Here is a 27,120-nt window from a genome sequence, read left to right as displayed (position 1 = left end):
AGGGTGGGGGGGACGGTAGGGAGGGAGTGGGTTCGGTGGCTCATTGTAGGTGCTTCTCTGGGATTTTGGAGGCTTTGTAGTGTTCTCAGGGCCCTTTTAACTCTGTCTGACCTATGGGAGGGGACAGCAATGAGGTCTCTTATGACTGGCATGAACTGGGAACTTGGCCTCTGAGAGCCTTTGAAATGTTTTGGAAACCTCTAGGCATACTTAGGGTACTTCCACCATGATTATCATCGGCTGTGTGGCTTCCGATCGCTAATTCGCACCAGGCATCTGGCGAGGCCGGCCTGGGGAAATTGGGATGGAGGGTCCTGCTGGAGGGAATCCTGGCGCGTCGGCGCGGAGGAGTGCTCTCGGTGGGGCCCACCTCCTCCAGCGCGGACGGCGTTGCCGCTTTAAGGCGGCCGCGGCGCGCGCAGGTCTATGGTAATGAGCCGCCGCCGCGGCTCTGCAGAGCTCGCCCGCCCGCCGGGGAGGCGAGGGAGCGCGGGGCTGGGCCCGGGGCCGCGGCGACAGGCAGCAGCCGCGGCGGGGACGCGGGGCGCGAGCGGGCGGCGCGGGACCGTCGGGGGCCGCCGGGGCCGGGCCGGGGTTGGGGCGCGCGGCTACGCGGGCGCAGGTGGGCGATCCCATAGGGGCGGAGGGAGCACCCCGGCTCCGGAACCCGGGGCCCGGCAAGGCCAGGGGCGCCGCAGGGCCCGCGGGCGCAGGTGGTGAGTGCCCGGAGCGCAGGTGGAGGCGCGGCGGCAACCCGCGGGGCTCAGGGTGACCCGGGAGCGGGTCTGGCTCCGGGGGCGGTGGGAGCCGGGGCTCGTCGGAGGGTGCAGCGCGAGGTCCCGCCGAGCCATCCAGACGCAGGCCCCGCGGGGCGCACGGGGGGCCCCCGGGGACTGGCGCCCTGGCCCGGGCATGAGGCGCGGCGGGGCCGGCAGGAGCCGGAGGAGGAGCCGCCGCCGCTGTTGACCCGGCCGCCGGCCGGGAGCTGGGAGAGATGCGGAGCCCGGCCACCGGCGCCCCCCTCCCAACGCCGCCGCCGCCGCCGCCGCTGCTGCCGCTGCTGCTGCCGCTGCTGCTGCTGCTGCCGCCGCCACTATTGGGAGACCAAGTGGGGCCTTGTCGTTCCTTGGGGTCCAGGGGACGAGGCTCCTCGGGAGCCTGCGCCCCCATGGGCTGGCTCTGTCCATCCTCAGCGTCGAACCTCTGGCTCTACACCAGCCGCTGCAGGGATGCGGGCACTGAGCTGACTGGCCACCTGGTACCCCACCACGATGGCCTGAGGGTTTGGTGTCCAGAATCCGGGGCCCATATTCCCCTACCACCAGCTCCTGAAGACTGCCCCTGGAGCTGTCGCCTCCTCGGCATTGGAGGCCACCTTTCCCCACAGGGCAAGCTCACACTGCCCCAGGAGCACCCGTGCTTAAAGGCCCCACGGCTCAGATGCCAGTCCTGCAAGCTGGCACAGGCCCCCGGGCTCAGGGCAGGGGAAGGGTTACCAGAAGAGTCCCTGGGTGGGCGTCGGAAAAGGAATGTAAATACAGCCCCCCAGTTCCAGCCCCCCAGCTACCAGGCCACAGTGCCGGAGAACCAGCCAGCAGGCACCCCTGTTGCATCCCTGAGGGCCATCGACCCGGACGAGGGTGAGGCAGGTCGACTTGAGTACACCATGGATGCCCTCTTTGATAGCCGCTCCAACCAGTTCTTCTCCCTGGACCCAATCACTGGTGCAGTAACCACAGCCGAGGAGCTGGATCGTGAGACCAAGAGCACCCATGTCTTCAGGGTCACGGCGCAGGACCACGGCATGCCCCGACGAAGTGCCCTGGCTACACTCACCATCTTGGTTACTGACACCAATGACCATGACCCTGTGTTCGAGCAGCAGGAGTACAAGGAGAGCCTCAGGGAGAACCTGGAGGTTGGCTATGAGGTGCTCACTGTCAGGGCCACGGATGGTGATGCTCCTCCCAATGCCAATATTCTGTACCGCCTGCTGGAGGGGTCTGGGGGCAGCCCCTCTGAAGTCTTTGAGATCGACCCTCGCTCTGGGGTGATCCGAACCCGTGGCCCTGTGGATCGGGAAGAGGTGGAATCCTACCAGTTGACGGTAGAGGCAAGTGACCAGGGTCGGGACCCGGGTCCTCGGAGTACCACAGCTGCTGTTTTCCTTTCTGTGGAGGATGACAATGATAATGCCCCCCAGTTTAGTGAGAAGCGCTATGTGGTCCAGGTGAGGGAGGATGTGACTCCAGGGTCCCCAGTACTCCGAGTCACAGCCTCAGATCGAGACAAGGGGAGTAATGCCCTGGTGCACTATAGCATCATGAGTGGCAACGCTCGGGGACAGTTTTATCTGGATGCCCAGACTGGAGCTCTGGATGTGGTGAGCCCTCTTGACTATGAGACGACCAAGGAGTACACCCTACGGGTGCGAGCACAGGATGGTGGCCGTCCCCCACTCTCTAATGTCTCTGGCTTGGTGACAGTGCAGGTCCTGGATATCAACGACAATGCCCCCATCTTTGTCAGCACCCCTTTCCAGGCTACTGTCCTGGAGAGCGTCCCTTTAGGCTACCTGGTTCTCCATGTCCAGGCTATCGACGCTGATGCTGGTGACAATGCCCGCCTGGAATACCGCCTTGCTGGGGTGGGACATGACTTCCCCTTCACCATCAACAATGGCACAGGCTGGATCTCTGTGGCTGCTGAACTGGACCGGGAGGAAGTTGATTTCTACAGCTTTGGGGTAGAAGCTCGAGACCATGGCACTCCAGCACTCACTGCCTCGGCCAGTGTCAGCGTGACTGTCCTGGATGTCAACGACAACAATCCAACCTTTACCCAACCAGAGTACACAGTGCGGCTCAATGAGGATGCAGCTGTGGGCACCAGCGTGGTGACGGTGTCAGCTGTGGACCGTGATGCTCATAGTGTCATCACCTACCAGATCACCAGTGGCAATACTCGAAACCGCTTCTCCATCACCAGCCAAAGTGGTGGTGGGCTGGTATCCCTTGCCCTGCCACTGGACTACAAACTTGAGCGGCAGTATGTGTTGGCTGTTACCGCCTCCGATGGCACTCGGCAGGACACGGCACAGATTGTGGTGAATGTCACCGACGCCAACACCCATCGTCCTGTCTTTCAGAGCTCCCACTATACAGTGAATGTTAATGAGGACCGGCCGGCAGGCACCACGGTGGTGCTGATCAGCGCCACGGATGAGGACACAGGTGAGAATGCCCGCATCACCTACTTCATGGAGGACAGCATCCCCCAGTTCCGCATCGATGCAGACACGGGGGCTGTCACCACCCAGGCTGAGCTGGACTACGAAGACCAAGTGTCTTACACCCTGGCCATTACTGCTCGGGACAACGGCATTCCCCAGAAGTCCGACACCACCTACCTGGAGATCCTGGTGAACGACGTGAATGACAATGCCCCTCAGTTCCTGCGAGACTCCTACCAGGGCAGTGTCTATGAGGATGTGCCACCCTTCACTAGTGTCCTGCAGATCTCAGCCACTGATCGTGATTCTGGACTTAATGGCAGGGTCTTCTACACCTTCCAAGGAGGCGACGATGGAGACGGTGACTTTATTGTCGAGTCCACGTCAGGCATCGTGCGAACGCTGCGGAGGCTGGATCGAGAGAACGTGGCCCAGTATGTCTTGCGGGCATATGCAGTGGACAAGGGGATGCCCCCAGCCCGCACGCCGATGGAAGTGACAGTCACTGTGTTGGATGTGAATGACAATCCCCCTGTCTTTGAGCAGGACGAGTTTGATGTGTTTGTGGAAGAGAACAGCCCCATTGGGCTAGCTGTGGCCCGGGTCACAGCCACTGACCCCGATGAAGGCACCAATGCCCAGATTATGTACCAGATTGTGGAGGGCAACATCCCTGAGGTCTTCCAGCTGGACATCTTCTCTGGGGAGCTGACAGCCCTGGTAGACTTAGACTACGAGGACCGGCCTGAGTACGTCCTGGTCATCCAGGCCACGTCAGCTCCTCTGGTGAGCCGGGCTACAGTCCACGTCCGCCTCCTTGACCGCAATGACAACCCACCAGTGCTGGGCAACTTTGAGATCCTTTTCAACAACTATGTCACCAATCGCTCAAGCAGCTTCCCTGGGGGTGCCATTGGCCGAGTACCTGCCCATGACCCTGATATCTCAGATAGTCTGACTTACAGCTTTGAGCGGGGAAACGAACTCAGCCTGGTCCTGCTCAATGCCTCCACGGGTGAGCTGAAGCTAAGCCGCGCACTGGACAACAACCGGCCTCTGGAGGCCATCATGAGCGTGCTGGTGTCAGGTAAGGAAGGGCCCAGGTGGCGCTGGGGTGGGGGTAACTCGCGGGGAGGGTCTGGGCAGCCACTGGAGGTAGGGTGCGATCCAGGAAGCAGCTACAGACCCACCTCCCTGCCCCGTGCCTGGCACAGAGCAGGAGGGGCAAGAGCCAGCTTGGGAAGAAGCCCCAGGAACCCTGGCGGCTGGTGCAGGCCCCACCTTCTGCCGGGCTGGGCTGGGCTGCTTCGGTTGGCTGCCCCCACTGTCTGCCAGCCTGTGACGTGGTCGGGGAAGTGTTGTGAGGCTGCCCCGGCTGTGGCTGCCAAGAATTGTGAAAAAAGGCGCGTGGAAGCCTGGGGGGCCAGGAGAGCTGGGGGAAGGGCAGAGAGGACTGTGGCGCAGGAGAGGAGGCGAGGCCAGGGCCCCTTCACTCCCATCAAGATATTCGGGCAGTCTCACACAGCCTTTGGCAGAGCTGGGGACCATGGGAGCACAGGGCTGCCGCCACTCAGGGGTCAGGACCCTGTAGTCCTCTTCTGGCCCCTTTTGCCTCCTGGCTGAGCTGCAGAATCGGCTGACATGGACTTTGTCTAGTGCATTCTTTTCCCTCCAGGCAGAAAGAGCCTGGCCTGGCTCCCCCTTCAGAGCTCCCACAGGAAGTGAGGCCAGAGCTCATTGTCTGTCCAAACAGACCCCACTTTCAGAGTCCGTGGTTCGGGTCTGGCTTGGAGGAGGGGCTGCAATGAAGCTGGGGGGCAGGCTGAGGCCTCCTGGGCCCCCCTTGCCACCTCACGGGCTGTTCTTAGGGTGCCAGGCCTTCCTTTCCTGCTGGCTGTGACCAGCCCAAGCTCCAGAAATGGAGTGTAGGGACCAGGACAGGCCAGGGGACTGGTGAGCTTTGAGGGCAGAGACCCCAAGGCACCTTATCTGAGGAGAGAACAGAGTCCCAGGGCGTGGGAGCCTGGCCGGAACCCAGGCTGGGGCATTCCTGCTGCTTGGCCAAGCACTCAGCCTACAGACTCCCTGGACAGCAGGGCTGGGGGAGGAGAGCTGGAGGGAGTTGGTGACAGTATTCTGTCTTTTTTTATAAGCTGTGGGGAGCCAGAGGTAGCAGCAGGGAGAAGACCACACCCAAGTTGCTGAGTGCCTTCCCCAAGCCTGGGAACAATGGAGACCCTCATGAGGGGATGCTGTTAGCTGCACCCCAGGGGTGGGTCAGGTCACGCCCCCTCTAGGCAGCCTTCAAATCCATCAGGGAAGGGAGGAAAAGAAGAGGCTGGCAGGCCCCTACTCCCACCCCAGGGAGTGTGGCCTGAAGGGGAAGGAGGGGTATGCGAGAGTCAGGGCGTGGCCTCACTGAGGGTCCTTGCTGGACAGATGCTTCCCTGCCCCACCCCTCAAAGTAGCCACAGGAACCAGGAAGCAGGAGCTTTTCAGGGACTGTGGCTGAGGTTCTGAGCCTCCTGAGACTTCAGTTTCCCCTCCAGGAGGCGGAAGTGGGAGGCTGGAGCTCCTGTGTCCTCAACTGTGCCTGGGCACTTGAGACAAGTGGGAAGGAGGTGGGAAGGAGGGCCTCTCCCTCTGGTCCTCCACACCCAGCCTGCCTTTGGTGAGCATGGCCAGACACTGGCAGAGAAGTGCCCCCACTAAGCCTTCGGTCTCCCACCAGGGCAGAGCCCCAGACCTTGGTTCCCTAGTCTAGAGAAGGCTCGGGGCAACATCCAAGACGGCTCCTCCTGGCCCAGCAGCCCTGGCCCCACCCTCTCCCTTCGGCCCTGACCCTTGGAGGCAGTCACCACGGCAACCCCAAAGTTCAGGGAGGCCGGGGTGAGGGGGAGCTGACTCCCACTGCCCCTTTGTTTTCCTCCTCTTGTTCTTTGTCTCTTCTTTCTTTCCCGCCCCTGCCCATGCGGGGCCCTGCAGCACTGCCTCTCTCCGGTGCCCTCTGCCTGCTCCTTTGGCTCTCTGGCTCTCCCACTTGCGCATCGCTGGCTCTTCTCCTGAGGCTTTGTCTTCCCGTTTGGTCTCTGTGTTTGTGCCTCCCCTCTCTTCTTCCCTATGGCTGCAGCTGCCCCAGCCTGGGCCGATGGCTCCCCTGGAGGCTGAATTCTCCTCGCCTCTTTCTTCTGCTGCTCAGACACACAGTAGCTCCTGTCCGCGGTCTGGGCAGCTCCCAGAACAGCAGAGCCCTCTTGGCCTCCAGCCTCCACTGGCACATCTGCCAGGGGAAGAGAGGATGGGAGGCTGACCGGGACCTGGCACTTTTCCAGGTGTGCCTGGCTAAGCTTGGGGCACAGGTGGCATTTCCTGGGGTCAGAGGCCATCCCAGCTCTTTCTTTTCTGTCCAGGAAGACAGCTCAGACAACACACTCCCGACCCCTGTTCCCATCCTGCCTTTGCACCTGAGGGGTGACCTAGGTCAAGGCAGGGGAGGCTGATATAGAAAGGAGAGAGCAGTGGGTTGACTGTTGGGGATGGGGGACAACAGCAGAGGGGGCAGGTGGCCACAGATGGTGGACCAGATGGGAAGCAACAGAGACATGCTGGGAGAGGGGCCCAGGCGGGGCCTAAGACGATGGCGGTGGGGGACACAGGGAGAAGTGTTTGTTCCCAGGGCTGAGGGTTGGCAAAGTTTCTCCCGCTCCATGGCCTTGGTTGCCCCCTCTCCTCTCTTAATCAGTTATGGGCACTGTGTGTGGAGTCTTGGGCTGCTTTCTGCCTGGAGGGAATATCCCGTCAAGGAATCATTAGGCAGATGTACCAGGTATACAAGAGCTCTGTGCCAGCTGAGCATCCTGGTGCGGGGAAGTCTGAAACAGAGAGGAAAGTAGAGCCTGATGACAAATCTGGGCAGGCTTCCTGGAGCAGGTGAGCTAGAGCAGGTTAGAAGACTCAGAGGACTGTGGGCTGGTGTCTGGGTGGGAAGAACAGCCTGTGCAGCAGCTTTGAGTGAGACGAGAGCAGGAGGAACAGAAGTGAGTGATGACAAGCAGGCTTGCTGGTGAGAGCTGGTGAGAACAAGCAAGTGATGAGGCTGGAGGGTAGGTGGGCAGTGGGCTGAGGACACTGCTGAGATGGGGGTCTGCCTTCAGCCTTCCCGGCTTCAGTTGAGCCACCGCAAGTAGGTACAACACAGATGCAGAATTTGTTCCCATGTCCCTTGCCTACTCCCACCCCACCCCAGAAACATGGGCTCCTGCCCCATTACTGCTAGGGTAAGCATTTGCTTTTTATATCTAGTTGGGCTCCCCCTGCTATGTGGTTTTGTTTGTTTGTTTGTTTGGGACGGAGTCTCGCTCTGTCACCCAGGCTGGAGTACAATGGCGTGATCTCGGCTCACTGCAACCTCTGCCTCCTGGGTTCAAGCAATTCTGCCTCAGCCTCCTGAGTAGCTGGGACCTCCTGAGTAGCTGAGATTACAGGCGCCCACCACCACGCCCAACTAATTTTTGTATTTTTAGTGGAGATGGGGTTTCACCATGTTGGTCAGTCTGATCTCGAACTCCTGACCTCGTGATCCACCCACCTCAGCCTTCCAAAGTTCTCGGACTACAGGCATGAGCCACTGCGCCCGGCCCCCCTGCTATGTTTTAAAGTCCATTTATTCTTTATGGAGACTGAATAGATCATCATCCACATCTCAGTGTTTTCTGAACACCTACTATGTGTAAGGCATTGTAATAAATAAAAATATGAATATGCCAGTAGCTCATCCCTGTAATCCCAGTGCTCTAGAAGGCTGAGATGGAGGATCACTTGAGGCCAGGAATTTGAGACCAGCCTGGACAACATAGCAAGACCCCATCTCTACACACAAACAAAAATTAGCCAGGCATAGCTGTGAGCACCTGTGGTCTCAGCTGTTTGGGAGGCTGAGGTGGGAGGATCGCTTGAGCCCAGGAGTTCGAGGCTACAGTGAGCTATGATCGTGCCATTGCACTCCAGCGTAGGCGACAGAGAGTCTGTCTCTTAAAAAAAAAAAAAAAGAAAAAAAGACTATCCCTTATTGCCCTGTAAAGCCATTTCCTCCTTCTCCAGGCCCCCAGCTTTCATTTTTTAGCTAAATAAAATTCATTCCCATGTGTATGTGCATTCAGGTGTGTATGGTATTTCTGGGCTTAGGGTGTGTGGGTGGAGTGAGACACCAGCAAGTGTGTGTTAGTGCTTAGCTGCTTATAAGTGAGTGTGTTGCCTGGGGGCATGGCAGGCATTTGGGTGTAATGCTTGAGCCAAGCGGGTGATGAGTAGCTAGACGCCCTAGGGCCAGAGAAGAGACTGACTCAGTGGGGCTCTGGGGTCTCAGAGTGGAGAGCTGCCAGGCCCTTCTATCTCGGCCCTCCGGTCCCCCACCCTGACTCACCCTGTCTGCAGCATGGGGCAGTGGGTGATGTCATTGGTTAACGTGGTTCAGCTGGGTTTCCTGGGGTGGAGCCCCCCAGGCTACCCACAGCAGCCCAGAGAGTTGGGCGGGAAGAATGCTTTGTGTTGGGTGTTGCCATGGGGATAGCAGGTCTGCGCCCAAGCAGCCATGGGGCTCAGTGGGAGGGGGACTAGGTGGCCCACTGACCCAGTTTACCCCCCCAACTCCCTGCTGCTGTGGGGGAGTGGGGAACACAGCCATGGTTGCGATTATCGTGGTGTTGAGGTGTAGAGGCTGAGGGGGCAGGGGGATGATTTTTGTGGGTCTCAGGATGCTCTGGGCCCTGTAGAAAAGTATGAAAAAGACAACATAGGGTTCCCACGCAGGCAGCGCAGACTCTGGGGGAAGGGAGCAGGAGCCGTGGCTTGGGCAGGGTGCACAAACATTAAGAGGTGTGCCGTGCATCAGCGACAGAAGGTTTGGGGAAAGGATGCAAAGAGAACTGCAAATCTCATCCCCTGAGCCCTGAAGGAGTGATTGGCCCACAGGTGACATACCTGGCTCAGCACCCTTATGCCAGTTGGAAAGGAGAGCCTTTCTTGGCAGGTGGTGCAGGAATATGCAGGCTGAATTGCAGCCCTGGCTTCTGTGCAGGGCCTTCCTCACGCCCCTGCACGGGTCTGTGGCTTGGCCCCCCACCCCAGGCTGGGTCCTGACTGTGTCCCTCTCCACAGACGGCGTACACAGCGTGACGGCCCAGTGCGCGCTGCGTGTAACCATCATCACCGATGAGATGCTCACCCACAGCATCACGCTGCGCCTGGAGGACATGTCACCCGAGCGCTTCCTGTCACCACTACTAGGCCTCTTCATCCAGGCGGTGGCCGCCACGTTGGCCACGCCACCGAACCACGTGGTGGTCTTCAACGTACAGCGGGACACCGACGCCCCCGGGGGCCACATCCTCAACGTGAGCCTGTCGGTGGGCCAGCCACCAGGGCCCGGGGGCGGGCCGCCCTTCGTGCCCTCTGAGGACCTGCAGGAGCGCCTGTACCTCAACCGCAGCTTGCTGACGGCCATCTCGGCACAGCGCGTGCTGCCCTTCGACGACAACATCTGCCTGCGGGAGCCCTGCGAGAACTACATGCGCTGCGTGTCCGTGCTGCGCTTCGACTCCTCCGCGCCCTTCATCGCCTCCTCCTCCGTGCTCTTCCGGCCCATCCACCCCGTCGGGGGGCTGCGCTGCCGCTGCCCGCCCGGCTTCACGGGTGACTACTGCGAGACCGAGGTGGACCTCTGCTACTCGCGGCCCTGTGGCCCCCACGGGCGCTGCCGCAGCCGCGAGGGCGGCTACACCTGCCTCTGTCGTGATGGCTACACGGGTGAGCCAAGGGAGGGGACTCATGGGCCAGCCCTGGAAGGCTGACTCTGTGGTGCAGGCACAAATCAGGACAAATGCTGGCGGCTGCCTCATTCTCTTCCCGAGTGAGGTGCAGCTACACTGAGAGGTCATAAATCCGGCCTGCTCCCTGACAGCACCCCACTGAGGAAGGCAGTGCAAGGAGTGCTTCTCCCTGCTGTGCACAGGACACACAGGCAGTGCCATTGCGGCAGAGCTGGCTCCAGAGCCAGTCGGCCTGTGTTCGTGTATCAGCTTTGCCACTAGTAGCTGTGTGACCTTGAACAAGTTACTTAACCTCTCTGGCCCTCAGTTATTTGAAATGGAGATAATGACCGTACTTAAGTCATAAGTTGGTTGTGAGGATTAATGATGTAATTAATTTGATACTTGGAAACAGCTGGTGGCATGAAAGGTGTTGGTTTCGATTTAAGGGAATGCTGATATTGGGTGACTTGCTCCTGGTCTCATCACACCCGGTTTAGAGGTGAGGCTGGGCCTAGAACCTGGTCTCTCCACCGCTGAGCAAGTTCCCTTTCTCAGCTGCAGCTAGTACTTTTCTCCCCAGGCATTAAGGGGAAGACACAGAAGAGCTGGGGGAGCTGGAGGGGGTTCAGTTCTGAGATGGGGTGCTCCAGAAAACCAGTGCACCTGTGTGGGCCTGGACAGAATGGCTCCACCTCTGCCCAGGTGCTGGTAAAAGAGGATCCTGGCTAGGCCGCTTCCCTGTTGGCCTGTCAGCCAAGGTTTTTACACATCCTGCTCCCTGGGATGCTCACTGCCTCTGCTCTATGCTCCTGACCCCTCCCTTCAGGCTCCTGTGTCTTCTCAGGACACCCCCTGCTCCCCTTCCCTGTGGGCCCTTCCTTCCTAGATGCCCAGGCCCTGCTCCTTGTCCTCCAGGGCCATGCCCACTGGCTCTGCCAGCAACCATAGGCAGGCCCCACTCCTTCCCCACTGCATCTTCCTGCCCAGAACTTGCCAGACTTGACTTCTCTCTGCTGCTGCTAGGGGTGGGGGGAAGAGGAGGGGCGGGCTTGGGGGAAGGGAGAGAAGTCTTTGTCCAGGAGGATGGTGGGGGGTTTGGGAGGGGGGGGTTAGAGTAGGCGAACAACAGTTTCCATGGAAACAAGAGCCAGTCACTAGGCACAGGAGCTGAGAACCTATCTCTAGAATCTGGGAATGGGGAGGGAGAGAAGGGTGGATTTTCCCATCTGATGTTGGAGTTTTCAGCTCCTCTGTTGAATTCTTGTCTGCTCTCAGGGCTCAGTTTCCCACTCTCAGCATGTCCCAGGTGCACAGAGGTCCTCAGTCTGGACCCCAGGGCTCAAGGTGGGAGTCCTCTGCCCCATTCCTGGGGGCTCCCCAGCTTCTCTCTCTTACTCCTCCATAACCCAGACAAATCTAAGTGGAAGCCTGGTCCCCTCCCCAGGGAGGGAAACTGATCTCAGTGCCTGAGAGGGACAAAAGCACCAGTAGGCAGGAGGGAGGCTCCCAGCCCTCCCGCTGTCCTGCAGGCCCATCTGCTTGTGCACATTTACCCTCTTGGGGGCCAGGACACCCCCAGGCATGCTTGGTAGTGTGACATTGAAGACTCCCGGGATCCGGGCCTTACAACCAAGTGTCCCAGCAGGCCTGTGCTTATGAAACCCAAATGGGGTAGGGAAGGGGCTGGGAACTCCAAGGAACTTGCAGGGGAGCAATGCGTGGAGCTGTGGTGAGAGCGGCTCAGTGAGCCAAACAGGGTGCCCACAAAGGGCTGAGGACCATAGGTCTCAGAGAAGATGGCACACGAGAGGAAGTGGGGATGCCTGGGAAGTTTGGGGAGTATTACGAGGGTCACGGGAGGCCATGGGAGCTATCACTGGGTTGTGGGGGGGTCTCTCAGTTCCCCTCCCATCCTCAGGTACTTGGTACTCACCTGCCTTTCCTCTTGTCCAGGTGAGCACTGTGAGGTGAGTGCTCGCTCAGGCCGTTGCACCCCGGGTGTCTGCAAGAATGGGGGCACCTGTGTCAACCTGCTGGTGGGCGGTTTCAAGTGCGATTGCCCATCTGGAGACTTCGAGAAGCCCTACTGCCAGGTGACCACGCGCAGCTTCCCCGCCCACTCCTTCATCACCTTTCGTGGCCTGCGCCAGCGTTTCCACTTCACCCTGGCCCTCTCGTGAGTGGCTGGGCGCTGGGGGTGGGGAGCGGGCCTGGTGGGCATCTGAGGTGCCTGTTGTTCTGTGGTTGAAGTAAGAGGTCAGGCAGCGAAAGAGCGTGGAGCAGGCTGCCGGCAGAGCCAGGTCTGCTCTTGGAGTTGCCTGTGGTTCTGCCAGCAGATCTCCCTCCCCTGCGCTGGTTAGGTGGCGGGGGTGCTGGCATCCAGGTGGGTACCCCATTCCCTGCCCCCATCCCCAACTCCTGTTCAGGTTTGCCACAAAGGAGCGCGACGGGTTGCTGTTGTACAATGGGCGTTTCAATGAGAAGCATGACTTTGTGGCCCTCGAGGTGATCCAGGAGCAGGTCCAGCTCACCTTCTCTGCAGGTGATCACAGTTGCCCCCCATCCTTGCCTATCTTCCAAAGGCCCCAAGTCTTCCAGCCCCTGACCCCAAGCCACATACTCTATCAGCCAAACCTGGGCCCAGCCCCAGCCACTGGCACCCCAAACCCTGCCATTCCTAGCCCTCGTCAGGCATCCCAGCTCACCTGGTCCTTTCCCCAGGGGAGTCAACCACCACGGTGTCCCCATTCGTGCCCGGAGGAGTCAGTGATGGCCAGTGGCATACGGTGCAGCTGAAATACTACAATAAGGTGGGTGTGGAGGGCACAGAGGGTTGGGGGTTCTGTTCTTGCCTCAGGTGCTTACCCAGCCCTGAGTGGCATTGCCTCCAGGCTTGGGTGGGCTGGTCAGGGCATTTCTGGCTGAGAGGAAGGGAGCGGCTGGGAAGGTGCCACCTTGCTGGGCATTCCCACCCCACTGGGCACTGCTTGATGCTCTCTGTTCCACTAGGCAGCCGCAAACTTGGACACTGAGGAAGGTAGTTACATGCATAAACCACGTGAGCACACGTGTGTGTATATGCATGTGTGTATGTGTGTCTGGGCGTGTGGGTGCACACAGAGGCACCCAGTGTGTGCTGGCCATGAACCTAGTGGGCTCTGTACTCAGTGTCCCCCTTCTCTGCTCTTTCCTGTCCATAGCCACTGTTGGGTCAGACAGGGCTCCCGCAGGGCCCATCAGAGCAGAAGGTGGCCGTGGTGACCGTGGATGGCTGTGACACAGGAGTGGCCTTGCGCTTTGGATCTGTCCTGGGCAACTACTCTTGTGCTGCCCAGGGCACCCAGGGTGGCAGCAAGAAGTGAGCAGGGGAAAGGGCCAGGGATGGGGTGAAGTGAGGGCAGGGCCAGGCAGGGAGGGAAGGTGGAGAGGGTGGGCTTTTGGGGTCTCCCTCCCTTTGCCTCTCTTAGCCCCTGCTCAGCCCTGGGGATGGGGTCAGGACTGGGGAATCAGAGCAAGGCCCTGTGGGGCAGTCTGGGGAGGGGGCTGAGTGTTCGACAAGAACAGTTCCAGGTAGGGGTGACCCCCTTCCTGAGCACTGCTCTGCAGGGCCCCTTGGACACCTGCCTACACCGTTCCTGTCTCTGGCCTGGCGGCAGAGCGAGCGGAAGACCAGAAGCTCCCAGCCCTCCCTTGTGCCACCACCATCTTTGCTCCCCCAGGTCTCTGGATCTGACAGGGCCCCTGCTACTAGGCGGGGTGCCTGACCTGCCCGAGAGCTTCCCAGTCCGAATGCGGCAGTTCGTGGGCTGCATGCGGAACCTGCAGGTGGACAGCCGGCACATAGACATGGCTGACTTCATTGCCAACAATGGCACTGTGCCTGGTATGGGGGCCCGGGGTGGAGCCAGGCTGGGATCCCAGTGCTGAGAGGAGGGGCTGTGCCTGGTGTAAGGATGCCAGAATGGAGGGTCTGAGAGGCCTCTCTAGCTGCTGCCACAGGCTTTCTCTTTAGAGCCCCAGCTCAGGTCCACTGAGTCGCCTTCTCTGCATTCCAGGCTGCCCTGCCAAGAAGAACGTGTGTGACAGCAACACTTGCCACAATGGGGGCACTTGCGTGAACCAGTGGGACGCGTTCAGCTGCGAGTGCCCGCTGGGCTTCGGGGGCAAGAGCTGCGCCCAGGGTAGGAGGGGTGGCTGTTAGAGGCCACGGCCTGGGTGCCATCAACCGTCTGGGAACTGGCAGGGTTGGGGCAGGCACTGGGCAGGGCTCTGCTGAGCCGGGCTGTGGGTGGAAAAGCGTGTCTGGGCAGAGCCCTGAGAGGGCAACACAGGAGACAAAGGGGCCAGTCAGAGGCAGGCCTGGGCACAGCGTGGGGCGGGCCCAGGGCAGGTACGCACTTTGGAGGGCGGGGCTGATGAGGGGAGTGGGCTCTGCCTCCCATGCAGCCGCCACCGCTGAGCATCATGCCCCCAGGGCCCTCCGAGGCTCCACCCGTCACAGTCTGCCTTTTCCTGCCTCCCCAGAAATGGCCAATCCACAGCACTTCCTGGGCAGCAGCCTGGTGGCCTGGCATGGCCTCTCGCTGCCCATCTCCCAACCCTGGCACCTCAGCCTCATGTTCCGCACGCGCCAGGCCAACGGTGTCCTGCTGCAGGCCGTCACCAGGGGGCGCAGCACCATCACCCTACAGGTGATGCAGGGAAGGGCGGCTGGCCCTGGCCTGGCCATAGGGCCCTGGTAGCCTCTAGGGGGCTGGACAGAAGTGGCTGGGCAGGTCCTGGGCAGGGGTGGGGACATATAGAGGCCGCTGGATCCGTTGGGAAGGTCAATGCTGCCACCTATTGGGTGTGAGGGAAATAAATATGCTTTCCTCTCTATGGCCTCAGCTGGGCAGCAGGATGGGTTTGGTGGTCCAGAAAGGGGAACTGTGGGCTGGAGAACAGTGATTAAGGCCGTCTGCTGACCCTGTTTTCTTTCCTCCTGGTGTCAGCTACGAGAGGGCCACGTGGTGCTGAGCGTGGAGGGCACAGGGCTCCAGGCCTCCTCTCTCCGTCTGGAGCCAGGCCGGGCCAATGACGGTGACTGGCACCATGCACAACTGGCACTGGGAGCCAGTGGGGGACCCGGCCATGCCATTCTGTCTTTCGATTATGGGCAGCAGAGAGCAGAGGGCAACCTGGGCCCCCGGCTGCATGGTCTGCACCTGAGCAACATAACAGTTGGCGGAGTACCTGGGCCAGCCGGCAGCGTGGCCCGTAGCTTTCGGGGCTGTTTGCAGGTGAGTGTCCTGCCCTGCACTCCCATCCCCCCACCACCTGCAGCCCCGCTCCACTGAGGGCAACACTGCTCCTGTCCCTCCCAGGGTGTGCGGGTGAGCGATACACCGGAGGGGGTTAACAGCCTGGATCCCAGCCATGGGGAGAGCATCAACGTGGAGCAAGGCTGTAGCCTGCCTGACCCTTGTGACTCAAACCCGTGTCCTGCCAACAGCTATTGCAGCAACGACTGGGACAGCTATTCCTGCAGTTGTGATCCAGGTATGCTAAGGATCCAGGGCAACAGGCAGGTTATCAGGTGCCTGGGGCCACATGCTGGCTCTGCTGTGTGACTTGGGGCATGGGGCATCACATCATCTCTCTGAGTCTTAGTTGCCTACACAACAAAACCATAGCCAGCTGATAGGATGCCATGTGGAAAGAAACAGATGAAGGGTTTGATGGAAGACGGTGCCAGGGGAGGGTGGGGGAATGAGCCTCTCTGGTCCTTCTGGTCCCAGGTTACTATGGTGACAACTGTACTAATGTGTGTGACCTGAACCCGTGTGAGCACCAGTCTGTGTGTACCCGCAAGCCCAGTGCCCCCCATGGCTATACCTGCGAGTGTCCCCCAAATTACCTTGGGCCATACTGTGAGACCAGGTAAGCAGACCAGGGCATGTGGCAGCAGGTCCCAGCGGCTGCTGCTCCTCTCTGGTGTGTCCCTCAGAGCCCCGAAAGCCTGGCTGATCCACAGCCGGGGTCAGAAGGGCCACACAGGGCTCACCTAGGTTAGGTGGGAGTGGCAGGGGGAGCTCATGCCTACCTGGGTCCCTCTCTGCAGGATTGACCAGCCTTGTCCCCGTGGCTGGTGGGGACATCCCACATGTGGCCCATGCAACTGTGATGTCAGCAAAGGCTTTGACCCAGACTGCAACAAGACAAGCGGCGAGTGCCACTGCAAGGTGACAGCCCCAAGCAAGCCTCCACTGTGGCCACTTGGGCCTCTGTCCACATCTCCTGGGCCCTAGAGGGGAGGCTGTAGAGATGGGTCTTCCTGCAGAGCTGAGGGCCTTGTGCCTTTGCTCTCATAGGCAGGGCAGTTGGTGCTTACCTTCATGTGTCTGAGACGCAGGAGGACCCTGGGCCAATGTGTAACCCATGAGCTCTGGTCTAGTGTGGTGGTGGTTTGCAGCCTGTTCCGATTCTGTGACATCTCGCTGATGGGCTCAACTCCAAAGCATTGCTAGTGTTAATTATTTTGAATACTGCTCCTGAGGGGACCTGAGGTCAGGACCCTCTCCACAGGGGCCACAGCTGAGAGGACCCATGAGCATCCTGGGAAGAGAGCCTGGCCAGTGACACCCTTCTTCCCTCCTTTCTCAGGAGAACCACTACCGGCCCCCAGGCAGCCCCACCTGCCTCTTGTGTGACTGCTACCCCACAGGCTCTTTGTCCCGAGTCTGTGACCCTGAGGACGGCCAGTGTCCATGCAAGCCAGGTGTCATCGGGCGTCAGTGTGACCGCTGTGACAACCCTTTTGCTGAGGTCACCACCAATGGCTGTGAAGGTAGGGCTCCTGGGATGGGTGGGCAGCCCTCCTCAGAGTGTGCCAGGTACCTGCACCCCAGGAAAGCCAGGAAGGGGCTGGTTGCAGGCCTGGGAAGGCCTAGGGAGGGCTGGGGAGCCTGGGCAGAACCGCAGAGGGAGAGCTGCTCCTGGGTGACCATGTGCTCTTCCCCGCAGTGAATTACGACAGCTGCCCACGAGCGATTGAGGCTGGGATCTGGTGGCCCCGTACCCGCTTCGGGCTGCCCGCTGCTGCTCCCTGTCCCAAAGGCTCCTTTGGTAGGTGTTGGAGGCCCCGATGTGATATCGAGGACATGGCCTCTGCCGTTAGTGGGATGAGGGCAGGAAGCTCCTGGCTGAAGATCCGGGGACCCCACTTTCTGGCCTCCAGGTCCTGGGATTTCATTTCCCATCTTCCTTGGCTCACGTTCCCCCTTCCCCATGGTGCCCAGGTGTGCCTACATCTTGGACTGTTTTGTTTTGTTTTGTTTTTGTTTTTGTTTTCTGAGACAGAGTCTATCCCTGTCACCCAGGCTGGTGTGCAGTGGCGTGATCTCCACTCACTGCAACCTCCGCCTCCCAGGTTCAAGCAATTTTCCTGCCTCAGCCTCTGGCCGCCACCACACCTGGCTAATTTTTTTTTTTTTTTTTTTTTTTTTTTGATATTTTTAGTAGAGACAGGGTTTCACCATGTTGGCCAGTCTGGTCTCGAACTCCTGACCTCATGATCTGCCTGCCTCGGCCTCCCAAAGTGCTGGGATTACAGGCGTGAGCCACTGCACCCCACCACATCTTGGACTTTTTTTTTTTTTGAGACAGAGTCTCGCTCTGTCATCAGGCTACAGTGCAGTGGCATGATCTCGGCTCTCTGCACCCTCCACCTCATGGGTTCAAGCTATTCTCCTGCCTCAGCTTTCCGAGTAGCTGGGACTAGAGGCGTGTGCTACCATGCCAAGCTAATTTTTTGTATTTTTTTAAGTAGAGACAGGGTTTCACCTTGTTGACCAGGATGGTCTCGATCTCTTGACCTCGTGATCAGCCTGCCTCGGCCTCCCAAAGTGCCGAGATTACAGGCGTGAGCCACCGTGCCCAGCCCACATCTTGGATTCTTAACAAAAATGCTGAAAAACCTGCACTGTGCTCGGCATAGGGCTGTGCTAGAGATTCAAAGATGAATCATGCAGGGTTCCAATCGTCAGCTCACCACCGAGTCCTGGAGTTACGCCATCACAAAGGCAGACAGTCTGGGGACTAGGGTGTGTTAGCTGCTGACCCAGGAGACCCAGCCCAGGATGGGGGCTGGTGCTGGTCCTGGACTGGCGATGAGCAGGTTCATAGGCAGGAAGTGGCGGAGAGCACAAAGTGGTGGCTGGAGACAGGCAGGATGGGGGCTCAAGGAGGTCATATGCCCTGTTCCCCTAGAGCCCCTGTGTGGACCGATCTTGCAGAGATTTTTGGCCCTGGTGTTCTACATACCTGTCTTCCTGTTTCACCAGGGCCCTTGTTTGCTAGTTGCTGTCCCCAGCCCATGAGGTGCTGGCCTCCAGCAGAACCTCTCAGCCAGTCTCAGGGGCTTTCTGTGTGTCTCCCTGAGGCCAGCCCTCTTGGCTTCCTTCCCCCAGGGACTGCTGTGCGCCACTGTGATGAGCACAGGGGGTGGCTCCCCCCAAACCTCTTCAACTGCACGTCCATCACCTTCTCAGAACTGAAGGGCTTCGTAAGTGAACCCCCTCATCTACATCTTTTCCTTCTCCTTCGTCCTGAATCCCACATGCCCCACTCCCATCTTTGAGAATGGGGATTCTGGAATTCCAGCCTGTGTGTTCCTGGGCTCCCAGCTGCAGAGGCCATCTCTCCCCTCCTGAGGTCCTTCTGCTCCAGAGCTCCTGCCCTCACTCCTGCTCCTCCGCTCCGTCCTGCCTAGGCTGAGCGGCTACAGCGGAATGAGTCAGGCCTAGACTCAGGGCGCTCCCAGCAGCTGGCCCTGCTCCTGCGCAATGCCACGCAGCACACAGCTGGCTACTTCGGCAGCGACGTCAAGGTGGCCTACCAGCTGGCCACGCGGCTGCTGGCCCACGAGAGTGCCCAGCGGGGCTTCGGGCTGTCTGCCACACAGGATGTGCACTTCACTGAGGTGGGGCTTGGAGGATGCAGGGCTGGCTGGTTAGATAGGGGTCATGGTGAGTGAGCCTGCTCATGGCAACCTGGGGGGCAGAGGGGGCCCTCCCATCCCACCTACAAGGAGCTCCCTGCTGGCAGGAGGCCTCCATGAAACCCTGTGACCCCTCGCCCAGCCCTCTTCCCAACCCTTCTCATAGTAAGATATGTGTGTTGGGGCATGGTCTGACCCAGAGCAGAGGCCTGCCTGTAGTACCATGGGCTGGGAGGAAGCAGTATCTCAGGACATCTGTGTGGGTCCCGGCACAGGGCTGGGAAGCTCTTACGTAGAGAATGAGGAGGAAGGCTTAGGGGCAGAGCATACAGTGACCTGAGTGGGCAGTGCGGTCCAGGAGCATTTCAGGGGAGGCAACAGTGAGCGCAGAGGGAGGGGCCTGGTGGGGAGCGGGGGCTGGCCCGGGCACAGGCCGGGGCTCCGTGGTGGGGATGTCAGGTGTGGGTTGTGAGCACACCCACCGTGACCTTGCCCACCCCAGAATCTGCTGCGGGTGGGTAGCGCCCTCCTGGACGCAGCCAACAAGCGGCACTGGGAGCTGATCCAGCAGACAGAGGGTGGCACCGCCTGGCTGCTCCAGCACTATGAGGCCTACGCCAGCGCCCTGGCCCAGAACATGCGGCACACCTACCTAAGCCCCTTCACCATTGTCACGCCCAACATTGGTGAGGCTGGTGCCTGCGTTGGGGAGGGGTTTGTGGAGGGAGTCCCCGACAAGAGCGGCTGTGCTGGGGTCCTGCCTGCCTCACAGGTCCGATTTGTGACCATCCCCTTCCTTAGTCATCTCCATAGTGCGCTTGGACAAAGGGAACTTTGCTGGGGCCAAGCTGCCCCGCTACGAGGCTCTGCGTGGGGAGCAGCCCCCGGACCTTGAGACAACAGTCATTCTGCCTGAGTCTGTCTTCAGAGGTCAGTGGTGGCCGTGGATTGAGTTGGGAGCTGGATCCCAGTGTCTGTGCAGACTCCACAGAGGGCAGGGCCCAGCTAAGTGTGACAGTGTCCCCTCCCAGAGACGCCCCCCGTGGTCAGGCCCGCAGGCCCCGGAGGGGCCCAGGAGCCAGAGGAGCTGGCACGGCGACAGCGACGGCACCCGGAGCTGAGCCAGGGTGAGGCTGTGGCCAGCGTCATCATCTACCGCACCCTGGCCGGGCTACTGCCCCATAACTATGACCCTGACAAGCGCAGCCTGAGGTCAGCAGCTAGGGGACAGGTGTGGGTAGGGGTGTGGGTCGGGCGGTGAATGCTGAGGCATGGAGGGGGACGGGGGCATCTCCCCAGTCATGTGACTGCCATGGTGACTGTGCACCTGACTGCCCCACATCAGAGTCCCCAAACGCCCGATCATCAACACACCCGTGGTGAGCATCAGCGTCCATGACGATGAGGAGCTTCTGCCCCGGGCCCTGGACAAGCCCGTCACAGTGCAGTTCCGCCTGCTGGAGACAGAGGAGCGGACCAAGCCCATCTGTGTCTTCTGGAACCATTCGATCCTGTGAGCCTGCACTGCCCTCGCACCCCTAGGCTTTGGGCTGAAAGTCCAGGCCCCTGCATGCCTCACCCTCCTTGTCTCCCTGACCCTGCCTTCCTCACACAGGGTCAGTGGCACAGGTGGCTGGTCAGCCAGAGGCTGTGAAGTTGTCTTCCGCAACGAGAGCCACGTCAGCTGCCAGTGCAACCACATGACGAGCTTCGCTGTGCTCATGGATGTTTCTCGGCGGGAGGTCGGGCCCACAGGGGCAGCTGCAGAGCCGTGGGTGGGCACCCAGGGCACGGGGCTGGGTGCTCAGGTCCTGCCCTTCCTAATTCCCTGGCCCCCTGCCACCCACTCTGCAGAATGGGGAGATCCTGCCACTGAAGACACTGACATACGTGGCTCTAGGTGTCACCTTGGCCGCCCTTCTGCTCACCTTCTTCTTCCTCACTCTCTTGCGTATCCTGCGCTCCAACCAACACGGCATCCGACGTAACCTGACAGCCGCCCTGGGCCTGGCTCAGCTGGTCTTCCTCCTGGGAATCAACCAGGCTGACCTCCCTGTAAGATACTCCTACTGCCCAGAAACTGTCCCCACCTTCTCAGGCTCCCTCCCCAGCCCCCACTGGCAACCCCTGCTCCTGCACCATGAACTCTAATAAGGTGCCTAGTGCAGCACCTGGCCCAGGGTTTCCTCTTCTCCAGCTCCCCCGGGATCCCCCAGCACCTGCCTCTGGCCCAGGCTTCCCTGGAAGCAGTTCCCAACACCCAGGCCCTCCTCCCTGCCTGACCCGAAGCAGAGCCTGTGCTCTGGGCGGGCCCCAGTCACTGACCTGCCCTGGCCTGGGCCCTCAGTTTGCCTGCACAGTCATTGCCATCCTGCTGCACTTCCTGTACCTCTGCACCTTTTCCTGGGCTCTGCTGGAGGCCTTGCACCTGTACCGGGCACTCACTGAGGTGCGCGACGTCAACACCGGCCCCATGCGCTTCTACTACATGCTGGGCTGGGGCGTGCCTGCCTTCATCACAGGTACCCCTACCCATTCCCAGTCTTGGGGTCCCACATCCCTGGGTCCACCTTTGTGCCATGTTCTCTCCACCCACATACAGGCCCTGAGGCCCCACATCCCCATGCCCCAGGCCACCTTATTCACAGGTGTCCCTCTGGTTTAACCCAGACTCTGCGGCCGCCACCCAGGCATCACTCCCCTATCCTGGGGAGGATGGCAGGGGCCGATGGTGGGCAGAACCCTTTTCCATGCTTCGTGCCTGGCCCTGTGAGCCCACCTGCCTGCAGCCCTACTTCCCAGGCCCCTCATCACCCCTCCACTGCTCCCGTCTGTCTCCATGCTCCAGGGCTAGCCGTGGGCCTGGACCCCGAGGGCTATGGGAACCCTGACTTCTGCTGGCTCTCCATCTATGACACGCTCATCTGGAGTTTTGCTGGCCCGGTGGCCTTTGCCGTCTCGGTGAGTGCTAGCAGGTGGGTTGGGTGTCACCTGTGGCCCTCCTTTGCTGTCCTCCTGCTGCTGGGGCTGCGTGTCCTCAGGACTCCCTTTAGGAACAGCTGAGGCCACGGGGCCCTGTGGGCTGGGTGGAAGCTGTTTGTCCCCACTGAGCATCCCATGCCCTCTGCCCCTGCCTAGATGAGTGTCTTCCTGTACATCCTGGCGGCCCGGGCCTCCTGTGCTGCCCAGCGGCAGGGCTTTGAGAAGAAAGGTCCTGTGTGAGTATAGGGTTGGGGTGCCTGGGCCGTGGGCAGGCACCAGCATGGGAGGCCTCATGGCCGGACTCATGGCCTGTCCCTATCCCCAGCTCGGGCCTGCAGCCCTCCTTCGCCGTCCTCCTGCTGCTGAGCGCCACGTGGCTGCTGGCACTGCTCTCTGTCAACAGCGACACCCTCCTCTTCCACTACCTCTTTGCTACCTGCAATTGCATCCAGGTACCTGGCCCAGCCTGTGGAGAAGGGAGGCACCTGGGCTGTGGGTGCCTGAATATGCACAGACCGTTGCTGCCTCTTGCCTGCCAGGGCCCCTTCATCTTCCTCTCCTATGTGGTGCTTAGCAAGGAGGTCCGGAAAGCACTCAAGCTTGCCTGCAGCCGCAAGCCCAGCCCTGACCCTGCTCTGACCACCAAGTCCACCCTGACCTCGGTGAGGGAGCCAGGGGTCTTAGGCGGGTGGTGAAGGGAGGGAGAGGTGGGAGGCCCAGTGAGCCTGTACTTTTGGCCCCACTCCCCTTTCTCTTTTCTCCATCCCTTCCTGGAAGGTGGAAGGGGAGGTGAAATGGTATGTTTGGCCTGGGGAGGAGATGTTGGAAAGGGTGTGTAAGGATTTTGACTTGAGGGAGATGGGGCTGAGACATATAATCAGGTAATAAGTGCCTTGCACCTGAGAATCTCTCGTGAATTTTAGTAAATTTTCTGTCTCCCAAGGTGCTCTCAGGAGACAATTTCTGGTCTCATCTTTTACAGAGCCATTATATAGTGAGTCCAGGATCCCTGGGGGCATGCAGGGGTAGCACAGCTGTGGCAGAGCTGTGACCACTGCCAGGCCTCAATATGGGGACAGCAGAGAAGCAGGGCCCCCTCTTTCAGACCTGAGCATGTGGAAGGTGGAACTTAGGGCAAGTTCCCTCCACCCTCCTTATTCCCAGCCTGGGGCCAGCCATCCCACTCCCCACTTACTGACCTCTCTGTTCCCTGCCTAGTCCTACAACTGCCCCAGCCCCTACGCAGATGGGCGGCTGTACCAGCCCTACGGAGACTCGGCCGGCTCTCTGCACAGCACCAGCCGCTCGGGCAAGAGTCAGCCCAGCTACATCCCCTTCTTGCTGAGGTGAATCCCGGAGATGGGAGGGTGGAGGAGGGGAGGAGGGGCCCACGCATGCTGGACCCAGGCCAGCCAGCCATTGGGAGTTGAGGAGCACACACTGTGGCTGACATGGGGGCCAGCTTGGATTAGAAGCTGTAAGGGACCCACGGCAGGAACCAGGATCCCAGGGGAGAGGAGAGACTGGGACCCTGGGCAAGGGGCCAGGCTGACCCCTCCAGCATGGTCTCGTCTTCCTAGGGAGGAGTCCACACTGAACCCTGGCCAAGGGCCCCCTGGCCTGGGGGATCCAGGCAGTCTGTTCCTGGAAGGTCAAGACCAGCAGCATGGTGAGGACGGAAGGCTCCGGCCGCCCGGCGGGGCAGTTGGCTGGCTTTTACTGAAGGTGGGTGGAGGTGGCTGGGCTGGCTGTGATCTCTCCCTGGCCTCCTAGATCCTGACACGGACTCTGACAGTGACCTGTCCTTAGAAGACGACCAGAGTGGCTCCTATGCCTCTACCCACTCATCAGACAGTGAGGAAGAAGAAGAGGAAGAGGAAGAGGAGGCTGCCTTCCCTGGAGAGCAGGGCTGGGATAGCCTGCTGGGGCCTGGAGCAGAGAGACTGCCCCTGCACAGTACTCCCAAGGGTGGGCCAGCACCGGGGCTGTGGCCTTTGGGGCCAGTGGGAGGACAGTGGGCCTGGGGTTCTTGGGAAGCAGGACTGGGGTGGTGGCCTCCTGGCTATCTGTCCTCTGTGGGCCTCATCTACTTCCTTTCCCCACCAGATGGGGGCCCAGGGCCTGGCAAGGCCCCCTGGCCAGGAGACTTTGGGACCACAGCAAAAGAGAGTAGTGGCAACGGGGCCCCTGAGGAGCAGCTGCGGGAGAATGGAGATGCCCTGTCTCGAGAGGGGTCCCTAGGCCCCCTTCCAGGCTCTTCTGCCCAGCCTCACAAAGGTGAGTGGGGCACCCCCAGCTGCCGAGCTCCCCTAGTCAGCAGCCTCATACCTCACATTCTCCTGTGGCCGCCCGCACCTCACAGCCCCGCCCCGGCCCACAGGCATCCTTAAGAAGAAGTGTCTGCCCACCATCAGCGAGAAGAGCAGCCTCCTGCGACTCCCCCTGGAGCAATGCACAGGGTCTTCCCGGGGCTCCTCCGCCAGTGAGGGCAGCCGGGGCGGCCCCCCTCCCCGCCCACCGCCCCGGCAGAGCCTCCAGGAGCAGCTGAACGGGGTCATGCCCATCGCCATGAGCATCAAGGCAGGCACCGTGGATGAGGACTCGTCAGGCTCCGAGTGAGTGTGGCCGGGTGGGCGGGATGGGGTGCAGCCCCGTGGGAGGCCTCACCTGGGTCCAGAGCTGCCTCCGGGCCTCCCCGGGTGACTCTGGATGGCATTTGGAGGACAAATGGGCAGAACTGGCCCAGCTCCCTTACTATGCCGTGCCCACAAACCATGGTGCCTTGCGGGGAGGGCCACCCCTCCTAGGCTCTATGTGGCGCAGCCCAGCCTAGGGCAGAGTGCGGGAGGACGGGGAGCTGGGGGTGCTTTCCTGTTTCCTTCGTCTGGTGAAAGCTTTCACTCTCTCCTCTGTTTCAACTAACCCTCTGTCTGCCTTTTCTGCCACTTTCCTTTCCTGCCTCTCCAGATTTCTCTTCTTTAACTTCCTGCATTAACCCTGGGCCGTGGTTCCTACGCCCGAGGCTCCCTTCCCTTCCCCAGCCGCACTCATGCCCTGCTCCTGTCTTGTGCTTTATCCTGCCCCGCTCCCCATCGCCTGCCCGCAGCAGCGACGAAACGTCCATCTGAGGAGCCTGGGCCTTGCCGGGAGGGGTACTCACCCCACCTAAGGCCATCTAGTGCCAACTCCCCCCCCCACCATTCCCCTCACTGCACTTTGGACCCCTGGGGCCAACATCTCCAAGACAAAGTTTTTCAGAAAAGAGGAAAAAAAGAATTTAAAAAAGGATCTCCACTCTTCATGACTTCAGGGATTCATTTTTTTTATACGCTGGAAATTGACTCCCCTTTCCCTTCCCAAAGAGGATAGGACCTCCCAGGATGCTTCCCAGCCTCTCCTCAGTTTCCCATCTGCTGTGCCTCTGGGAGGAGAGGGACTCCTGGGGGGCCTGCCCCTCATTCGCCATCACCAAAAGGAAAGGACAAAGCCACACGCAGCCAGGGCGTCATACCCTTCGGGCTGCACCCGGGCAGGCCTCAGAACGGTGAGGGGCCAGGGCAAAGGGTGTGCCTCGCCCTGCCCGCGCTGCCTCTCCCAGGAACTGGAAAAGCCCTGTCTGGCGAGGGGGCAGAAGGACTCAGTGCCCCTGGACCCCCAAATGCTGCATGAACACATTTTCAGGGGAGCCTGTGCCCCCAGGTGGGGGTCGGGCAGCCCCAGCCCCTCTCCTTTTCCTGGACTCTGGCCGTGCGCAGCAGCCCAGGTGTTTGCTCAGTTGCTGACCCAAAAGTGCTTCATTTTTCCTGCCCGCCCCGCACCCCGGGCAGGCCAGTCATGTGTTAAGTTGCGCTTCTTTGCTGTGGTGTGGGTGGGGGAGGAAGAGTAAACACAGTGCTGGCTCGGCTGCCCTAAGGGTGCTCAGTCAAGCACAGGTTTCAAGTCTGGGTTCTGGTGTCCACTCACCCACCCCACCCCCCTAAATCAGACAAATGCTACTTTGTCTAACCTGCTGTGGCCTCTGACACATGTTCTATTTTTAACCCCTTCTTGGAATTGGCTCTCTTCTTCAAAGGACCAGGTCCTGTTCCTCTTTCTCCCCGACTCCACCCCAGCTCCCTGTGAAGAGAGAGTTAATATATTTGTTTTATTTATTTGCTTTTTGTGTTGGGATGGGTTCATGTCCAGTCCCAGGGGTCTGATATGGCCATCACAGGCTGGGTGTTCCCAGCAGCCCTGGCTTGGGGGCTTGACGCCCTTCCCCTTGCCCCAGGCCGTCATCTCCCCACCTCTCCTCCCCTCTCCTCAGTTTTGCCGACTGCTTTTCATCTGAGTCACCATTTACTCCAAGCATGTATTCCAGACTTGTCACTGACTTTCCTTCTGGAGCAGGTGGCTAGAAAAAGAGGCTGTGGGCAGGAAAGAAAGGCTCCTGTTTCTCATTTGTGAGGCCAGCCTCTGGCTTTTCTGCCGTGGATTCTCCCCATCTTCTCCCCTCAGCAATTCCTGCAAAGGGTTAAAAATTTAACTGGTTTTTACTACTGATGACTTGATTTAAAAAAATACAAAGATGCTGGATGCTAACTTGATACTAACCATCAGATTGTACAGTTTGGTTGTTGCTGTAAATATGGTAGCGTTTTGTTGTTGTTGTTTTTTCATGCCCCATACTACTGAATAAACTAGTTCTGTGCGGGTACAGCACTGTCACTGTCCGCTTCTGTGTGGCACCCTGTCCTCCCACAGGGAGGAAGGTCTGGTCTCTGGAAAACAAAAGAGCCGGCAGGGCCCAGCAGGCCCCACCGGGAGGTCGGGAGACTCAGACACCACTGGCTGATAAGCCTGTCCCTCGGCCTATGTCCATGACACTGCTCCCAAATAGCTGGATCAGCACAGAGCCCATTTCCTGGCATTTCCAAGGAAGACATGGTGGGTGGGCAGGAAAGTGTCCTTTTCACCAGGACGGAAAGGACTTCTATGGTGGGAGAGGCTGCACGGGGCAGGCAGCCTTCTAGCCCAGCCCCTCAGGGCTGAGTCCTAGACAGGGATGAGTTTTCTGGGGCAGAATTCAAGAGGCAGGGAGGGCTGCATTGAGAGGCTGGTTGGAATTTAATGGTGCTCAG

The 27,120-nt window shown here is 60.0% G+C and overlaps 1 protein-coding gene across 4 annotated transcripts; it reads left to right on the top strand.

The window, feature by feature from the left end:
* The first annotated feature begins 453 nt into the window (after window positions 1–453).
* CELSR2 (cadherin EGF LAG seven-pass G-type receptor 2) lies at window positions 454–26,696 on the top strand. 4 transcript variants are annotated; one of them, XM_054494619.1, is made up of 34 exons: window positions 454–4,319; window positions 9,389–10,036; window positions 11,995–12,217; window positions 12,468–12,583; window positions 12,763–12,851; window positions 13,242–13,399; window positions 13,761–13,924; window positions 14,097–14,222; window positions 14,566–14,732; window positions 15,033–15,320; window positions 15,405–15,579; window positions 15,819–15,960; window positions 16,142–16,262; window positions 16,684–16,867; window positions 17,044–17,145; window positions 18,489–18,583; window positions 18,791–19,000; window positions 19,521–19,704; window positions 19,820–19,948; window positions 20,050–20,230; window positions 20,364–20,531; window positions 20,634–20,760; window positions 20,873–21,073; window positions 21,366–21,540; window positions 21,867–21,979; window positions 22,157–22,236; window positions 22,326–22,452; window positions 22,540–22,662; window positions 23,219–23,346; window positions 23,581–23,669; window positions 23,774–23,968; window positions 24,107–24,277; window positions 24,381–24,615; window positions 24,968–26,696. In XM_054494619.1, exons 1-34 carry the CDS (start codon window positions 995–997, stop codon window positions 24,993–24,995), a joined length of 8,787 nt encoding a protein of 2,928 aa, XP_054350594.1. In that variant the 5' UTR covers window positions 454–994; the 3' UTR covers window positions 24,996–26,696. The 4 variants fall into 4 exon arrangements, with proteins under 4 accessions (XP_054350594.1, XP_054350612.1, XP_063508408.1 ...); XM_054494637.2 differs by having other exon boundaries at window positions 477–4,319; window positions 25,363–26,696; XM_063652338.1 differs by having other exon boundaries at window positions 477–4,319; window positions 25,110–26,696.
* Window positions 26,697–27,120: the final 424 nt, after the last annotated feature.

This window comes from Pongo pygmaeus, chromosome 1, assembly GCF_028885625.2.
Source record: "Pongo pygmaeus isolate AG05252 chromosome 1, NHGRI_mPonPyg2-v2.0_pri, whole genome shotgun sequence".
Classification (NCBI taxonomy): Eukaryota; Metazoa; Chordata; class Mammalia; order Primates; family Hominidae; genus Pongo; species Pongo pygmaeus.
Note: the sequence above shows the minus strand (reverse complement) of the source record. Positions and strands in the feature narration are given on the sequence as shown.